The sequence below is a fragment of the Mobula birostris genome, chromosome 8 (genome assembly GCF_030028105.1).
Source record: "Mobula birostris isolate sMobBir1 chromosome 8, sMobBir1.hap1, whole genome shotgun sequence".
Classification (NCBI taxonomy): Eukaryota; Metazoa; Chordata; class Chondrichthyes; order Myliobatiformes; family Myliobatidae; genus Mobula; species Mobula birostris.
In genome coordinates this window covers 67,010,462-67,028,417 of record NC_092377.1, presented here as the reverse complement: position 1 = coordinate 67,028,417, position 17,956 = coordinate 67,010,462, and the positions used below count along the sequence as shown (strand labels likewise).

The window sequence follows — 17,956 nt, the reverse complement described above, 5'->3', positions numbered from 1 at the left end:
TAAAATTTTATGATGGAAAATTACTAATAATGGAGGGGTGGATGGAGGGCTAAAGATTTCACATTACTCTAACAAGTGAGCAACATGGAGGGGAAGAATTCCCAAAATATATGTAGTAGCATTTCTTCAGTACTTGTTTCTAACTCAGTGAGTAAAGAAGATGCAATCATCTAATTCTGACAAATGAAAATGGGACAGACAGAGGACTGTTTTTGGGAAACAAAGTATCTTGCAGGTGACATGGAACTTAGTGTAAGAAATAATGAAGATAAAACAGACCAATGAAACATGCAAAGTCAGATGAAATTTAATGCAGGAAAGTATGAATTAATGTGTTCTGACTAGATAAGAAAAATAAATATAAAATGGGTCAAGAAAAGTATAAAATTTGGATATGGTAAGGCAAGTTAAGAAAGCTTAAAACAAGCCCAAGGGCTTCTGTGTTTTATAAATAGAGCAACAGGGTACAAGCGAGAAGAAGTTATACTAAAAATAGAAGCAGAGAATGTTGTTAATAATCAACGAGTCAAGCAGCATTAATGGAAAGAAACAAAGTTCACATTTCAAATCAATGACCTCCACTGAAGCTGCCTGACTAAGTATTTGCAATAATTGCATTTTTTTGTTTTTTGAAGTTATACAAATGCAGTATAAATTAATCCTAATGTCTCATAAGGATTAGTGTATCATATTGTGGGCATTGCACTTTAGAAAACATGTTAAAGCTTTGGAAAGGATCCATCAGAATGGCACCTTAGATAACAGATCAGATTAAGTCCAGTAGAGCTGGCATTGTTCCTTTTGGAGCAATTAGCAGCTGAATATAACATTTTATTGGAGTAAATAAGGATTCCTTTCCCCCATTGTGAAGAGGAGCTATAACTGAACAACACAAATTTAACATGATTGTGAAAGTGTTCAGGGGAGATTCAAGCAGAATTTCTTTTTGCACACTAAGTTATTATGATCTCCATGCACTCCTTGAACAGGTGATAGCAGATGATTTCAATGAGGTTTCAAAATATAGTTAGAAAAACACCTAAAAAGAAACACCTGCTAGGCAAAGGAGAAAGAGCAGGGAAGTCGGACATATTTGTCAGTTATTTCCAAGCTGGGTTAATCCCTTTTAATCAATTTAAGTACTGTATGGTTATTTGTTCCTTGCACATAAGCAGATAAATATTATAAAGAATTGTGGGGAAAACAATCAAAATTGAGTTGGAACATTACATTTTAGCTGAAAACAGGAAGTCCATTGCACACAATCACCAAGGTAGAGCAATTTAAAGAATAAAAGTGTTATCAATTTATTAATAAACACAGGAAATAAATATCACCCATTTTATATGGTGACATGGCACAACACAGCTTCTTTTCAAACACTGTACATAAAAAAGAGATAAATGATAATGGTCCTTAATATTCTTGGTCTTTCTAACCAAAAAAATGAATACAGTGAAGGATAATAGGATTTTTCACTTCTCTGCTTTCCTTTGCCCTTGTTTGTATTCTTTGGAAAACAAAATATATATATTTTTTTACACAAGTTCTTTAACACTTGCTTACAATGTGGCATAGTGACTTAGATTACAGTATAAACAGGCTTTGTCTCAACACATTGTTAATTAGTTATTGCAGATCACCGACGCAAGAGATGAATACTCATTTTGATGATAAAGATGATTCATACTTTGTTTAGCAATTGATTTACTCAGTGTTCTTCTACTTCAGCAACCTGATATATCATTGATCTCAACTGTGCAACATCTTCAAAGCACGGCACTGTAGAAGTAACACTTGAACAATATCAGAGTGCAGGTTGAATAGTTTTTGCCATGGCCCCATTGACAAAAGAACGTCCATTGTGTTGCTTCTTAGTCTGAGTGATTCAGGATGGCTCTCCTTTACACCTTGGCACTTATTCTCTGTATTCGAGATGGAAGTGGTTGTTTATTGTGTCTAGTCTGTGCTGGAAAAATGATGCCCTTTCCTGATATGACTTTTGGTGTTTACAGCAACACCTGGAATTTGGGAAGTTATAATGGGTCAAACTGAGCTAAGCTTGACAAGGCCTCGAACTGAATCCTCGTGCATTGAATCCTGGGTGACCGCATTCAGGACATGCATCGTGTGGCTATGAGGAAGAGGAGTACCTGGGGTAAGCATTCCTGGAGGTGATGGTGCCTCTTCCGGTGTAAGAAAGTGGTGACCTTCACATTTTTCCTTTATTGGCACTGTATCTGTAAGTAAGGTTTCTGCTGCAAGGTTTGAAGTTGATGGTGGAGGTGTTGGCTGGCTAAGAACCAATGTGGCACATGGAGGAGAAATTGTCATCTTTCCAGGTAGAGGAGGCTCTTCACTGGTTGGACTTGACTCATTCTGTAAAAGTGGTATGGCTGCAGCCTGTAAAACAAATTTAGTTCTTTGAATACATTGATACTGATCGCACTCAAGTATAAATGGAGAATAGATGAAACAAATCTCAGAAATATTAAAGAAACAAAAAGATAATATATTGTTTCAAGTAGGATGGGAAGAGAATGAAGAGAAAATTAGCAACTCTGCTAAGTGTCGAATGATTAACTTACAAGATATTTCTAAATATTATTAAAGAGCTTTCCCATATGAGCTCCAGTTATGACTACACAGCAACACATCCATGACTTGCCCAGGAATCTGAGAAACAGATATTTAACGTAGTTGCATGTTTTTTTTTTTAAAAACATTAGGACCTGGATTTTTTCCAGATGTTTTTGTATAAGTGAAAATGCTTCTTTGAGGCATCAACAAGCCTTTATAACCTACATGTACTTGATTTTGAAAGCAGGTTCTATAATATCATGCATAATTTCAATTACATCTAAGCCGAGTATTTTTTATGGTGAAGGTATCCAGAGGTCTAAGATATAGAGCAATGCAGTGGATTCTGGCTAACTTGGGTAATCGCTTATTTGGGACAACTCTTAAACAACAAAAACTAATCAAGAAAATAGCCAGATTTTCATTTGTTTATTTGGGGCACTGTGCTTGGAGTGAACAATTTTAAGTCATGTCAGTTGTGTGTGCTTGTGTTCAAAAAGCAGTGATTTTGTTGCTACTATAGTTGGTGAGAAATAAGCAGTAAGTCAATTCAGAACTGTTTTGCTCACTGCAGTTTCAAACATTTAGGCTTTGAGATTCCAGAAATGGCCAGGAGTAAAAATAAAACAATTTCACTACATCACCAAGTTTAGGAACTGCAAAGATTTGAAGATATTGACAATCATCTTGAATGTTATAATGAAAATGAAGACTTGGAATATGCAATCATCAAAAGCTTTATATGAAGGTAGTCCATTATCTGCACTAGGTGTCTGCACTGATTTTATAGTCAAATAAACATGGCAGCATATAGTGAATGAATTCCTCCATTGATAACTATTAGGAACCAATACAGTTTTTTAGTACTGTAGTAGTATTGATAGTGTTCTAATTTGTCTGTATTTCATTTTTATACATATTTTGTTACTCAGTTAAATGGTAGTTTGTCTTTTTTATAACTTTTAAACTATTTCCATGAAACTTTGGCTAATTGGGACAGCTACTTAATTGGGCCAAAATGTACTGGTCCTGATGTGTCCCAATTAACCAGAATCCACTGTATTTATACATGATTGTTCAGAAGATAATGAGAAGTAAAGCAAACACTGCTAGATAGAAGGAAAAGTTGAGAACTAATGTATTCCTATGGAGACCACTGGAGAAGATGCAAAATACGTGCCAGGATGATACCAGATCTGAGAGCATAAGCTTGGGAGGAAAGACTGGACAGATGGAGATGACTTTTATCTGGAAAACAAAGCTGAGAGGTGACTCCTACCTTATAATATTATCTGTTCTAATTCGTCCGTATTTAATTTTAATACATATTTTGTTACTCAGTTAAATGGTAGTTTGTCTTTTTTTTTATAACTTTTAAACTATTTTCATGAAACTTTAGCTAATTGGGACAGCTGTTTAATCCCAGTCGTTAATTATTTCTTCTTTTTTATTATCGTGTGTGTCTATATATACACACACACACACACTCTCTCTCTCTCCTTTTTCTCCTTCTGTCCCTCTCACTATACTCCTTGCCCATCCTCTGGGTTCCCCCCTCCCCCTTTCTTTCTCCTTAGGCCTCCTGTCCCATGATCCTCTCATATCCCTTTTGCCAATCAACTTCCCAACTCTTGGCTCCAACCCTCCCTCCTGTCCTGTCTTCTCCCATCATTTTGGATCTCCCCCTTTCAAATCTCTTACTATCTCTTCTTTCAGTTGGTCCTGACGAAGGGTCTTGGCCCGAAACGTCGACTGTACCTCTTCCTAGAGATGCTGCCTTGCCTGCTGCGTTCACCAGCAACTTTTATGTGTGTTGCTTATAATATTATGACTGATTTGGGTAGGGTGGATGTAGTAAAATTTCCACTGACACAAAGACAAAGGCCATTCATATAAAATAGTCACTTATAAAATCCAATAAAGAATTCAAGAAAACTCTAAATTGATGGGTTAGAATGCAAAACATCACTAGGTGTAATTCCAGTGAATAATTATATGCAATAAAAGTGAAGCAGAATAAACAGAAAAGCTGAGGGGGGAGTGGTGGAATTACTGTAAATGTAAGGTCAAATTAGTTGCATGAGGTTCCAATGCAGCACAAACTCTTGTGTAGACAGCTGAACTGAATATTCTGTATTTTTGTACTCAACGTAATAATATCTAGTTCATGCAGAAGAAACTGGAACAGAAGAGTAAGAGATTATGGTCCAGATTTCACCCAATATAAGTTGTGTACCAAGGTCTTTTTGAAGACATAAAACCATGAAGGACAAGTTTCCTTCCTGGATGACTTGCAGAATTTAAGTATGGATCCAGCCTGACAGGCTGGATGCCTTTCAGCTTGGAAGCTTGTAACAAAACGTCAAAGTTAATGAAAGCAAAAACACAAGAGATTCTGCAGATGCTGAAAATCCGAGCAACACATACAAGTGCTGGAGGAACTCACCAACTCAGGCCCATCTATGGAGGGAAATGAGCAGCCAATGTTTTGAGCTGCGAACTTTCATCAGGACTGGAAATGAAAGGTAGAGAAGCCTGAATAAGAAGATGGGTGGGGGGGGGGGTTGGTGGTGGTGGTGGAGTACAGACTGGCTAGTGATAGGTGAAACCAGGTGAGTGGGTGTGGGAGGGGTAGATAAAGTAAGAAGCTGGAAGGTAATAGGTAGAATAGAAAAAGGTCTGAAGAAGGAATGTAATAGGAGAGAACAGTGACCATGGAAGAAAGAGAAGGAGAATGGGGCATTAGAGGAAGGTGGTGGGAGAGTGTAACCAGAAATGGGAATGAAAAGAGAGAGGGCGGTGTGGGGGGAGAAATTATCAGAAGTTAGAGAAGCCAACGTTCATGCCATCAGGTTAGAGACCACCCAGATGGAACCTGAAGTGTTGCTCTTCCAATCAGTGTGTGGCCTCACCTTGGCAGTAGAGAAGACCATACTCAGGAGGAAGCCATGGGCCGACATATCAGAAAGGATGTGGGAAGTCAGATTGAAATGGGTGGCCACTGGTAAATCCTGTCTTTTGTGGTGGACAGGACATATACCAATACACTTTTGTATGTGTGCATGCATTTACAGTTTCTGGTAAACTTAAATGAATTATTGAAAGAGTCACTCTTAGGAAACTTTCATTTAGCATTCCTATATATGCCCTGTGGTGTCTGTTTTCATCACCTTTAAAGTGACTCTGCATCACCTGTGGTCTTCAAAGTCACAAGACTCTGAACTGCCTGGCTCTGGATTATTCCCAACTGCAGCAATTAATGTAAAAGCACTGTCCAGTCAGCCATGAAGTCTCCAATTAAAGAACTCACAGATGTTACATACTGAAGGACAAATACTTAACTCATGTTCTCATGCACAACAGCAGCTGCCATGCTGAGCTGACAGCCTTAATCTGCCCCAGATGCAGGGAGCAAAAGACTGCACTCATGATCATGTGAATTAGCAACATGAGTGATCAGAAAGAGATCTCATTTGCTGAAAGGTGAGGTTGTTGCAAAATAACACTGATGTGTTCCAGTTCTCCAGGGAGGTGCTGTGCTTTTGCAAAGCACAAAGGTAATACCAGTGTCTGGGACAAACTGCCAGGTTGATAATGGAGCTCCACCAGCACTTTGCTGCTGAACATCAATTTACAATTACCACTCACAATTGCATCTTACAAACTAGTCGTGGTTCTGAGAGAGGGAGCCATGGAATACAACCTAACTATCTTACTGTTAATAGCAGTGAGCTGCAATTCAACAAGTTAAATCATGGAGAAGAGCAGCAGTAAGCTGGGAGCACAATGAAAAGGGATGAAGGTGAAGGTCCCACAATGATAAATCACATCAAACCGGTGGTTTCCTTCAACTCCTGAGCCACACTATACCTCGTCATCCCAATACTCCGGTGAAGTTATTTTAAATCTACAGAGGAACTGCAAAAAGATAAACAATAACCACTAGTGGAAGAGTCAAGAGTCCTAAACATGTGGTGAGGCATTTCCAGACAGTTTACTCCCCGAAAAATCTGTGCAAATGCAGAACGAAAATAAAAACAACCAGATCCTGATGTTCCAGCCCCCTTCATATCCCAGCCTTCGTAGTCAGAAGGAAGTTTAGTCTCCATAATTTCCAACTTCATGTTAAATAGGACCCAAACTGGCATTCTCTCAATCAAATCTGCTCCTGCAGTAATATATGTTGCAGAAAGAAATCTGTTTTACCACTGTGGGACTCCAAAGTGTGAATTTTTGAGATAAGCTGCTAAATAAATGTGTGAAGTGGGGAGATGCAGTTAGCAATGAAACCATGAGGAAGCGTCACAAGGGGGCGGCAAACTCTAACAGCAGATACTTCGCCTGTGTCTTGGTACGGACGATATGCTGCGTGTTTTAATTCTGGCACCAGATTTTAAAAAGGATGTCAAAACTTTAGGGATTGGTCTAAACTTACCTGAATACCCCCAGTGATGAGGAAATATAGTTGTCTCGATGGAATGAGGTAAACAAAAATTGCTCTCTACGCAGCAAAGGAATTGATACAAAGATCTGATTTTAAAAAATACAAAATGTTGAGTGTTTTTTCAGGCTAATGAAGACACTTCCCACAGGCAGAAGGGTCAGCAACAGAGGATACTGTCGTGAATATGTTACCATGAAGTCGAGCGGGGACGGGAAGGTATGCCATTGGCTCATCTAAATATGCAATAAACTTACCTGACTGGAAGTGAAATACAGGCCACGATCCCAAAGTACCGATCTTACTGGTCAGTAATTCTACCAGGAGTCTGACTGGTTCTAGGTGCAGCAGAAACAATTAATGCTGAATACACTGTTTGAACTTACTGTAAAGATGTACTTTAAACTTACTATGCAATTGACCAGACTGCAGCACTGTCCTTTGGGCAAGGGAAACATCCAACATCTTCAAGGGAAGAAAGGAGCGTTCAAAGTGATATTCTTTCATTTAAGTTCCTAATTTTGCTTCAAACAATAAAAGCATCATGCCTTTGTTTCTACTTTGAGGAACCATGTTACATTACATCTCCAGTATGGCAGCAACATAACATTTCTTGTGTTCCGTCTGATGTAAATAAATAATGGTCCCAATCTTAAGTGAGATGCCGAAATGTAACCCTGACCAGACATCAGTTCTGAAGTTGCATGAAGTATACTGGGCTCTTTAAATTTCTCCAGTTTGGGTGAAACCTTGCAGTTATTGTGCCTTTTCTACCAGAAAAAAAAGACTACTTCTTTAGAAGAAAGCCAACTATGTATACTATTCCTGAAAACTTTTGGTATGACTTCCATCAATTTCCAATAAAAGAACTGAAATCTGAAAATTGTACAAAAATTGCAAATGGTTGCAAAAGTTTTAATGTCTTTGCTGGTCAAGTTTCAATCCATTTCTTGAATAATCTGCAGTGTACTCAAGGTACACAAGTGGTTCTATCATTGCTGAAAGGAAACATAAACTTGCCTGTTTACTAACAATATGGTTGCTGCTGTGGAGGTAAAACAAAATGGAGCTGAGTAAATCAGATCATTTGTACACTGAGCTTGTTGGAAATTATATTTGGCACCAAATTGTTAAATATCTCTTTTAGAGTTTACCTATTTAGATATTTAAAGAAACTCATAATCTTTCAAAGTTTGGTAAAGTCCAAATGTAGAATGATAGGGCTGTTAAAAGTATATCATAGAAACCTATTCAAACTTTATATTTCTCAAGTTAAACTATTAATTTGTTTTCTAGTCTAAGATACTGTGAAGTTTATTTAAAAAAAGTAAAATAAGAGTATGAGAATGAGAAATAGAAGGGGCTGAAAGCAAGATGCAAGTAACAAGAGAGAATTAAGGAAGTGAGGAAAATATAAAATAGCAAGAGTCAGAAAATGAAAATTAGAAATGAAGAAAACAGGGAGAAAAAGAGAATCATGAATCTGACAGAAATTGTAGCATACTGAACGAAAGGCAAATATGTGTAAAAATAAGAGGAGACTCTCAGAATGAGAGGCAAACAGTGGATAACAGATAGAAATCGGGGCGGGGGTTGAAGGGCCAGTGAATGACACAGAATTTCTGGGACATAGGGAGTGTATAAGCCAGATAGCTGGGCACTTAAATAGTTACATTGCTAAATTATATTCTATAATTTATTTAATGGTAAATTTGGACCAATGTTAGTCTATTAGTGAATTTAAATACACATCCTATTATAAGGAATGTTAACTAAAAACTAAATGGCACTATTGTTTGCCACTATAATAATTTCCTTACAAGCACAGAAGTAATTCAGAATAAACTTGATCTACTGTGTGACAATATAATAGTCAAATGGCTATCATCTCTGCTCCAATAATTGTATTATTAACTATGGCTATCCTTAATAGCCTTATTATTTTGCATTGAATTTGTCAGCAAAAACACTTGTTAGAAAGACTTAAACAAGCCATGCAAATAATACATAACAACATTTAGTTTAACATGCAGATTTATTGCTAGAAAATACATGCAGCTTTCATGCAAAAGTTTACAGCTTGTTAAACACTTTAATACATAGTAAAATTATTTGCCAGTGATATTGCTGGGTTTAGAAAATGCTCAGGAGCACTACAAATCTTCGCAGGCTCAAATGTGGCAGCACAAGAAATACGTAGCTTTCCCTTCAACCTTTTTTTTAAGAAATGAACAAAATGCCTTTTATCAATATGGATGTCTTTCTATATTACTTCCTACCAAGAGTCTGGTTGACACAAGTGACCAGTACTCTATGTAAATGGCAATTTTGAAATGTAAGACACAACAATGAATATGGTAGGCTATGAGACCATGATAGGTAAGTTTTTCATTGAATCTTCATTATCAGTGTGATGAATGAATTTTAGTGCCTAGGCTATGATCAGCTAACTAAAAGATTGAGATTGTAACTACTTCCTTCCTGGTCTCCACAGTTAGCTGCTGAATAGATAAACCTGGAGAGTAATACTTTAACTTTATCCTCCAAATAACTGCCATTTTCATATGCGGATAATCCTTGTTCTTGTTGAACGTAACATTAAAATTTTATTACAACTATCATTTAATAATACCACTTAATCTATCATGTAATAAATAAAATTAACTAAACATCTTGAATAGGCAAACAAATGCATATTGCTTCTTCATGGCTGCTCTTTGCAGATAGCATAACATTTAGAAGTTTGAGAACAATCACAGATTTCAAGGTGACAGAATGCCAGACCGTGAACAAGTGGGAGTACTAGTATAGATAATCATAAAGTGCAAATGATATGCTATGTGTAAGAAAGAATTCGGAGTGTATATACACAAATCCTTAACATGACTTCTGAAATGTGGTGCCAGGAATTGTCCACAGTCCTCCTCTTCAACTTGGTCTGACATGTTTAAGTCTGTGGCAAAAGGCAAGGCAAGACCCTACCAGGGATGTGAAACTTCCATTAAGAGGCAATCAAAAAATGAAATGATGAGTTTTGAGGGAGAAAAATACCATAGCCTTTAGTAAGTAGAGGCCATAGATTCTGCAGCACCAGTAAAAGAAGCTGAGTAAATTGTTTATTTGATTTGGTGAGATACAGTGCAGCACAGGCCCTTCCAGCCATACTGCCGAGTAATCACCCCGCCACCCCCCCCCCGATTTAATCCTAGCTGAATCACGTGACAATTTACAATGACCAATTAACCTTCCAACTGGTACATCTTTGGACTGTGGGAGGAAATTGAAGCACCCAAAGGAAACCCATGCAGTCAGGGGGAGAATGTGCAAACTCCTTCCAGACATGGGAGAGAAATAAATCTGGATTGCTGGTACTGTAAAGCATTGTGCTAATAACTATACTACTGTGCCACTTGTTTATTTTAAAAAAAAAACCAGCTTCAGTAAAATGCTATGGCTTTGTAAAGCACTGGTAAGGCCTCACTTGGAGTATTTTGAGTTTTGGGCCCCTTACCAAAATGATGTGCCAGCACTTGACAGAGTGCAAAGGAGATTCACTAGAATGATTTCAGGAATAAAAGGGTTAATGCTTGAGGATTGGTTGATGGCTCTAGGCCTGTACTCCCTGGAGTCTAGGAGAATGAGGGGTTGGGGGTATCTTATTGAAAATTATCGAAAATTGAAAGGCCTAGATAGAGTGGATATGGAGAGGATCCTTCCTGTCATGGTTGAGTCCAGACTACAGGGCACAAGCTCAGAATAGAGGGACATCCATTTTGGACAGAGATAAGGAAGAATTTCTTTTGCCAGAGGATAGCGAATCTGTGGAATTCACTGCCATCCACGGCTGTGGAGGCCAAGTCATTTGGTATATTTACAGCAGAGATTGATAGGTTGTTGATTAGTCAAGGGTGTTAAAGGTTAATTGGAGCAAGCAAGAGAATGAAGTTGAGAGGGATAATAATCAGCCTTGATGGAACGGCAGAGCAAACACAATGGGCCAAATGTCCTAATACTGCTCCAATGTCTTATGGAAATGTTTTAAGTAAGCTAAATTCTATATGGATTAAAACAAATCAACATTTTCAGTTATTAAAAGTTAATTTTTCCATTATAATGAGATATCAAGTCAAATGCATGAGTAGTACCTTATTTTCTGGTAAAGTGGAGACATATAGTATACACACACATTTTTATGATGTATGTCAGTGATTTGGACTATGGGATTAATGGATTTGTGTTTAAATTTGCCAATGATACAAAGTGGAGGAGCGGGTAGTGTTGAGGAAACAGAGAGACTTAGATAGTTTAGGGGAAAGGGCAAAGAAGTGGCAAATGAAATACAATGTTGGAAAGTGTATGATCATGCTCTTTGGCGGAAGAAATTAACAGCCAGATTATTATTTAGATGGGGAAAGAATTCAAAATGCAGAGATGCAAAGGGACTTGGGAGTCCTTATGCGGGATACCCCAAAGGTTAACCTGCAGGTTGAGTCGGTGGTGAAGAAGGCGAATGCAATGTTGCCATTCATTTCTAGAAGTATAGAATATAACAGCAGGGATGTGATGTCGAGGCTCTATAAGGCACTCATGAGACCACACTTGGAGTATTGTGTGCAGTTTTGTACTCCTTATTCTAGAAAGGATATACTGACATTGGAGAAGGTTCAGAGAAGATTCACAAGAATGATTCCAGGAATGAAAGGGTTACCATATGAGGACCATCTGGCAGCTCTGTATTCCCTGGAGTTCAGGAGAATGTGGGGGGACTCAAAAACATTCCGAATGTTAAAAGGCCTGAACAGATTAGATATGGCAAAGTTATTTCCCACAGTAGGGGAGTCTAGGACAAGAGGGCACGACTTCAGGATTAAAGGATGCCTTTTTAGAAGAGATATGTGGAGAAATTACTTTAGTCAGAGGGTGGTAAATCTATGGACTTTTTTGCCACGAGCGGCTGTGAAGGCCAAGTCATTGGGTGCATTTAAGGCAGAGAAAGATAGGTTCTTGATTAGCCAGGGTGTCAAAGGGTAAGGGGAGAAGGCAGGGGAGCGGGGATGACTGGAAAAATTGGATCAGCCCATGACTGAAAGGCGGAGCAGATTCAACGAGCCGAATGGTCTACTTCCGCTCCTATATCTTATGGTTTTGTGGTCTAAAATGCTGGGGGAGCTCTGCAGGCCAGGCAGCATTATGGGAAAGAATAAACAGTCGACATTCTGGGCAGAGATCCTTTATCAAGACATCAAGAGTCTTGATGAAGGATCTCTACCCAAAATTTCAACTGTTTACTCTTTCCCATACATACTGCCTGACCTGCTTAGCTCTCCCAGCAATTTGTGTGTTGTTGCTTTGGATTTACAGCATCTGCAGATTTTCTCATGTTTATGCATTGCACAAGAGAGTTCTTTGTTCCATTTCTCAAATTTTGGGTAGTAATTTAAGAAATCTATAAAGGTGAATTTCATTATCAGAACATCCATAAATAACATGGGGGTCACCTGTAGTTCTTGCTAGCTGTCAATATAATTATTGTTCAGAGTTGTTAAGTCTATCAAACTTCAGATGAAAATCAGTTAAAAACAATGGACAACTTTTAAATCATCAATATAACTGGAAGAAAAGTAGCAAAATTGAAATTGAGAACTTTATATAATACATAGAGCAGCATGCAGCAACGAAAACATATCTTCTGAAAGGTAATCAAAACATTAGCTCATTTTCCAGTTGCCCTTTTGGTTTAAATTGTTAATTTTAAATTGATTTCCAGGGCGACAATAGCATTAAAGCTTAGATTAACAATATTAAAGAAAGGATCCATTTCATTGGGTGTCAGCATTACTTGAGACTATTATTCTTTTGGGTTTTAATTCTCTTGCAGAATCCCAGTGAATCAAATAACATTTCACATACAGGAAGGAGATTCACAAATTTATATTACTTTTTACTATCAAATGCAAAGTTTGTATGGATGGATGGAAATAAATTGACCACATTAAACTGTTAAAGAAAAAATAAGACAAACAGTAGGAAGTGTTCATGTATTTAATGTGGTACCAGAACAAATCTAAAAGACAGAGTCTTGGTATTCAAACAACCATGATCAACAAATAAGAAACAAGATTAGACGAAAAGTGAAAGCAAATTGGGACAGCCATTAATAGCAGCAAATGGACACAAGTAATAAAAGATACAAAATGGGAATTGAGGGAAAGCTTAAAAGCAATAGAATCTATAAATATATTGAGAGGAAGAGCAATAGAGGGAATATGGATTCATTAAAGATACATACAGGCAGGTCCATAATGGGCAACAAAAATAACAGACTTTACATTTCTAAACAGTGGAAAAAGTCAACAAAACACCAGTGATACAACAGAGCCATTAGATATGTGGTTCCCAAATATTGCCCCCCTGTGGGCGGTGGGAATTTTTAAGGGGGCAATAAAGATAAAGGGGTATTGGGTTGGGCACTTTGTAGCAAGGGGGCAGCTGAGAGATTACAGGCTGAATTTAAGAAATGAATTATTATAAGCATTTGATCCTCTGCCTCATTAATTTTTTTACAATGATTACATTATCACCTCATTTCCTGCTAATCCACCGTTCTCTTAGATTTTGCTTGAAGCACATTATGAGTTGTTGAAAAGCAATGTAACACTTCAGTATTTGGCGTATCATGAGAAATCTTGCCTGAAGAAATTGTATTTTTCTGGACCCAGCCTGTGCATTATTGCCATTCACTACTGTAGTACAGAGTTAGCTGGTACGATTCCCATACTCTAAGCATGCAGTGGCACAATTCATATGAATTACAGTATGGCATTCAATAGGGTAAAGGTCAGAATCTGCCTTTTGGAATGCTCTTGACCACATTTCCCTAACCCATGGCCCAAAAGAGATTTGCTGCCTCACTTTATGTGCCTTCAGGCAAAGTGTCAGGTTTTGACTGAGCTATGATGATGTCATAACTTTTCCTTTATTGATTGTAGAGCTTGAGCGGAAAAGACTTAAACTGCTTGCCAGTACCTTACAACATAACAGTGATGGCTTGCATGCTTCAAATATCATTGCACATTGCTGAATTTGGAAACCCCATACAATTGGAGAAGAACTGATTCTGCCAGCAGTAAGGGAGGTTCTGAGTATGATTTTACATAAGTCACCAGACCAAATAATTAAAGTGATTCTGCTCAATGACAACTGTGTTCAGAGGCGAATAGATGAAATATCTGAGAATGTGGAAGACACATTGTGCAGTGTACTTAGACAAAGGGAATATAAACGTTACCAGTCAACAAATCTTTGCTCCTTGGTTATGTTCACTTCATAAAAGCTGAAAGCATAATCCAAGAGTTGTTATTTGCAAGTGGACTAGAAATAGGTATGAAGGGGGTATTTCAGGTTGTTGAGCAATTTTTCAAAGAGAAGGACTTTGCACTCACCGACATTCTTACTTGTGCAACAGATAGGGCACCATCAATGACAGGACAACACCGTGGGGTTATTAGTTTCTTGAAAAAAGCTGTACCTCACAAATATACCATTCACTGTGTAATTCTCAGACAACATCTTATTACAAAAAATCCAAGTCATTGGCTGCACAAATTAGTAAATAACTGTTATTACAGCTGTAAATAAAATCAAGTCCCATGTTCTCAATTTGCGACTATTTTGAGAGCTTTGTATTGTAAATGATGAATAGTTTGAAAGATTGCTGTTATGTGCTTTTTGCAACTGAGGTAGCAATGAATGTCATCAGCATAAATGCTTCATTCAGTAATCAACTATAACCAAGAATAATAAGCATGACATTGCTTATTTGTTAGAATTATTCACAAAGTTTAATGAAATCAAACTTCAACTGGAAGAAAATGATGTGAATCTTATGAAAGTCAAATTCTGTCCAAGTTAACCCTATTTACGTACAACGTTGGCCATTGCGACCTTTTCCAATTTCCAAGTCTCTGAGTTGGAAGAAAGAAAGAATGAATACCGGATGTTGATCTTTAAGTATACTGTGCCCACCTGGGTGAGCTGCATAAAGATATGGCAGAGAGATTTCAGGAGCTTCTCTCAATCCAAATTGCAGAAAGACATCCATGAACACTATCCTGTATTGTGGAAAAACATTAAGATATTCTTTATTGGCTTTCCAACATAACATTTAGTGGAGTGTGGTTTCAGTGCAGTCGCCCAACTTCTTTCAAAGCAATGAAACAGACTGCAAATTACTGAACGTTGGGATCTGAGACTCCTTCTGAGTGACATTCAGCCTGATGTTGAGAAATGTATCAAAGCACCAAACCCATTCATATCATTGAAAGGTGAAAAAGCAGTGAAATAGCAAATAGTTGGATTACTAATGTACACTCTAACATTGTTGAAAATTACTTTTACTGTGAATAATGTTTGTAATTATTTGTCACTGGCTTGAATTTGCATTTCCTATTTTCTTTTACTGTGCATCATAAATAATCACTTATAGTTTTTAATCTCATGGCTGGAAAGGCAGAGGGGTGTCCTTTTCTGGGAGGTAACCCAAAAAAATCTGTGAACCATTGCATAGGATAAACGTAGAGGAGGAAGTGAATTTGGTGTAAGGAAAACAGACAATGGAGAAAATAATAGAAATTTATACACTGTACAAGAACTGATGGTTCCACTTCAGGATATTAAACACAAAGCAACAGAGTGTGCAAAAGCATTGGTTATAATATCCAAGATCTCTACTATTCATTTTAAAACCAAATATGGAAAGTTACTGAAATCATTTATTACTGACATTGCTTAGCATTTGGACAATTATCAATTATAAAAAGAGGTCAGCATGGATTTGGAAAGGATAGTTCATGTCTGACAATTTCATCAAACTACCTGAAGAGGTCAGTAGAAAGAGGTCTCCATAAATGTTAACTCATAAGCTCTGAGGCATGGGGCTATCAGCAAAAATAATAATACATCAAATTGACCATAACCTGTAGCAAGGGTCAGTAACTGATTGAGTGGCAATAGGCAAAGTTTAAGGATAATTGAAGGTGATAATTGATGTCTTTCAAGGGTACGTAATTTGTTTTCAGCAGTTAAGCTAGACGTTATTACGTATGTACTGGAAGGGAAAATAAGGAAATATGTAAATAAAATATGACTGAGGTTCATCCTTGGTCACTTCCTACTTCTCATTTCAATGCTGCTGCTCTGCTCCTTTATCCCATAACACACAATCTATTTCCACATTTATGCTGATGACATTCATTGCTACCTCAATCATCTCTTCAAAATCCCAGACAGTTTGCCAATTCCTAATATTGCAAATTCCAAATATCAACTCTATTCCTCTCTTTGGCTTGTTTGTATCCAAACAAAGTTGTTGTCAACCTGCGTGTCATATTTCAAAATGAGCTTCAAATGTTCCTAAAACTCTACATTTCTTTCCTTCTCAAAGCTACTTTCGCCAAGACCTAATGTCTGCTTTATGGCTCAACATCAGATTTTATTTGATAATCCTCCAGAAAATGCTTCATAGATTTGCTAAGAACTTTCCTTTCATTAACATAGCTTGAGTGAGAGAATATTTGACATGTTCTTGGGTTTCTCCTCATGCTTCACTACATGGCATTGATGAACATGTTTTCTTGATAAGAGACACATGGCCTCCATTTGCCAACTCACTATATTATTGTGATTAAGAATGGAATTAAAGTACAAGAAAAAAGCGTTACCTGTCTGTTCTGTAGTTCCTCATATTTATGTTCTATATTTTTAAAAGAAACTTATCTAAATTCTATTTACAAAGAATGATCCCATTTTGCAATAAACTTCACTCAGTCTAGCATCATCAGGTTACACGTCTTTCTATGTAACAGCAATAGGTGAGCAGATGCAGTCAAGAAAAAGGCTATTAAAATAGATACTGAAACAAAAATATTTGATAAGATCAAGTTAAATTCTTTGTGACATGTCAACCAAAAAACTTAGTGATCTCATTAATTGTATTTTTACACAATTAAATTCATAACTTGATAATTTGGCATAGTTTTCATCTATTTTGCATAAACTAAACTTCAATATGTAAACTGATACTAATAATTAAGGAAATGTAGGGACAGATAATATTTCAGAAAGATACAAGCCCAGAACTTCAAGTTTAGTGGCAATAGCAGTTATTGCTACTGACTTCAAAGAAAGCCCCACTCCATGTGAATTTTTGGCAAACAGAAGTTATGATATGCTGAACACCCAGTCACATCCAAGTATTCTCACAGACAACTAAGCACACTGGAAAAGACACTGATAACAATTAAGACAACAAAAATGCACATGGTGGAATCTAAAGCAAACAAGCAAATTCCTGAGGAACTCAGCAGGTCATTCAATATTGGTGGAGGCAAAGGAATATTCAATGTTTTGGGTCAGAACCTCGAATCAGGACCCACCTCTGACTACCCTTTGGCTCCACAGATGCTACTTGAGATTACAAAACGATTCCTACTTTTCACTATCTAACATTATGACAGATAAAAATTGTATCCATTAAGTCCACTTCTGGATCTTTTTTTTGGTATATTCACTTATTGCAGTCAAGTTCTTTAAATCATCTGGAAATTTTATTCAATTGTGCATACTGCTCTAACAGCAAGTCTCTGCAGGCATTGCCCTCATTACACTTCTCCAACCTGCACCAGAAGTGTTATATCGTGTACAAGCTTTACCAATAAATCCTGGTAATTTTTGATATGTGATGAAAGAGAATAAAATACCAAAATGAAGGCACAGTTATCAAAATATTCACAATAAAAATTTAAATTCAGTAGCAAAATACAGAATCCATACTTCTACTTGATGGTTTTCTTGATTTACATAATCCACAGTTGACTTTCCTCTATTGCTTTAGGAACTATTGACAATTTACTTCGTTGAACAAGACTAGTTTAAAGG

At 37.2% G+C, this 17,956-nt stretch overlaps 1 protein-coding gene across 1 annotated transcript in view; it reads right to left on the bottom strand.

The window, feature by feature from the left end:
* Positions 1 to 1,282: 1,282 nt before the first annotated feature.
* zdhhc14 (zinc finger DHHC-type palmitoyltransferase 14) overlaps positions 1,283 to 17,956 on the bottom strand; it is a 135,038-nt gene continuing 118,364 nt past the window's right edge. The window contains exon 9 of the mRNA XM_072265364.1: positions 1,283 to 2,403. Within this exon, the coding sequence (XP_072121465.1) occupies positions 2,047 to 2,403 (357 nt within the window). The 3' untranslated portion in view covers positions 1,283 to 2,046. The remainder of the gene's footprint in view (positions 2,404 to 17,956) is intronic.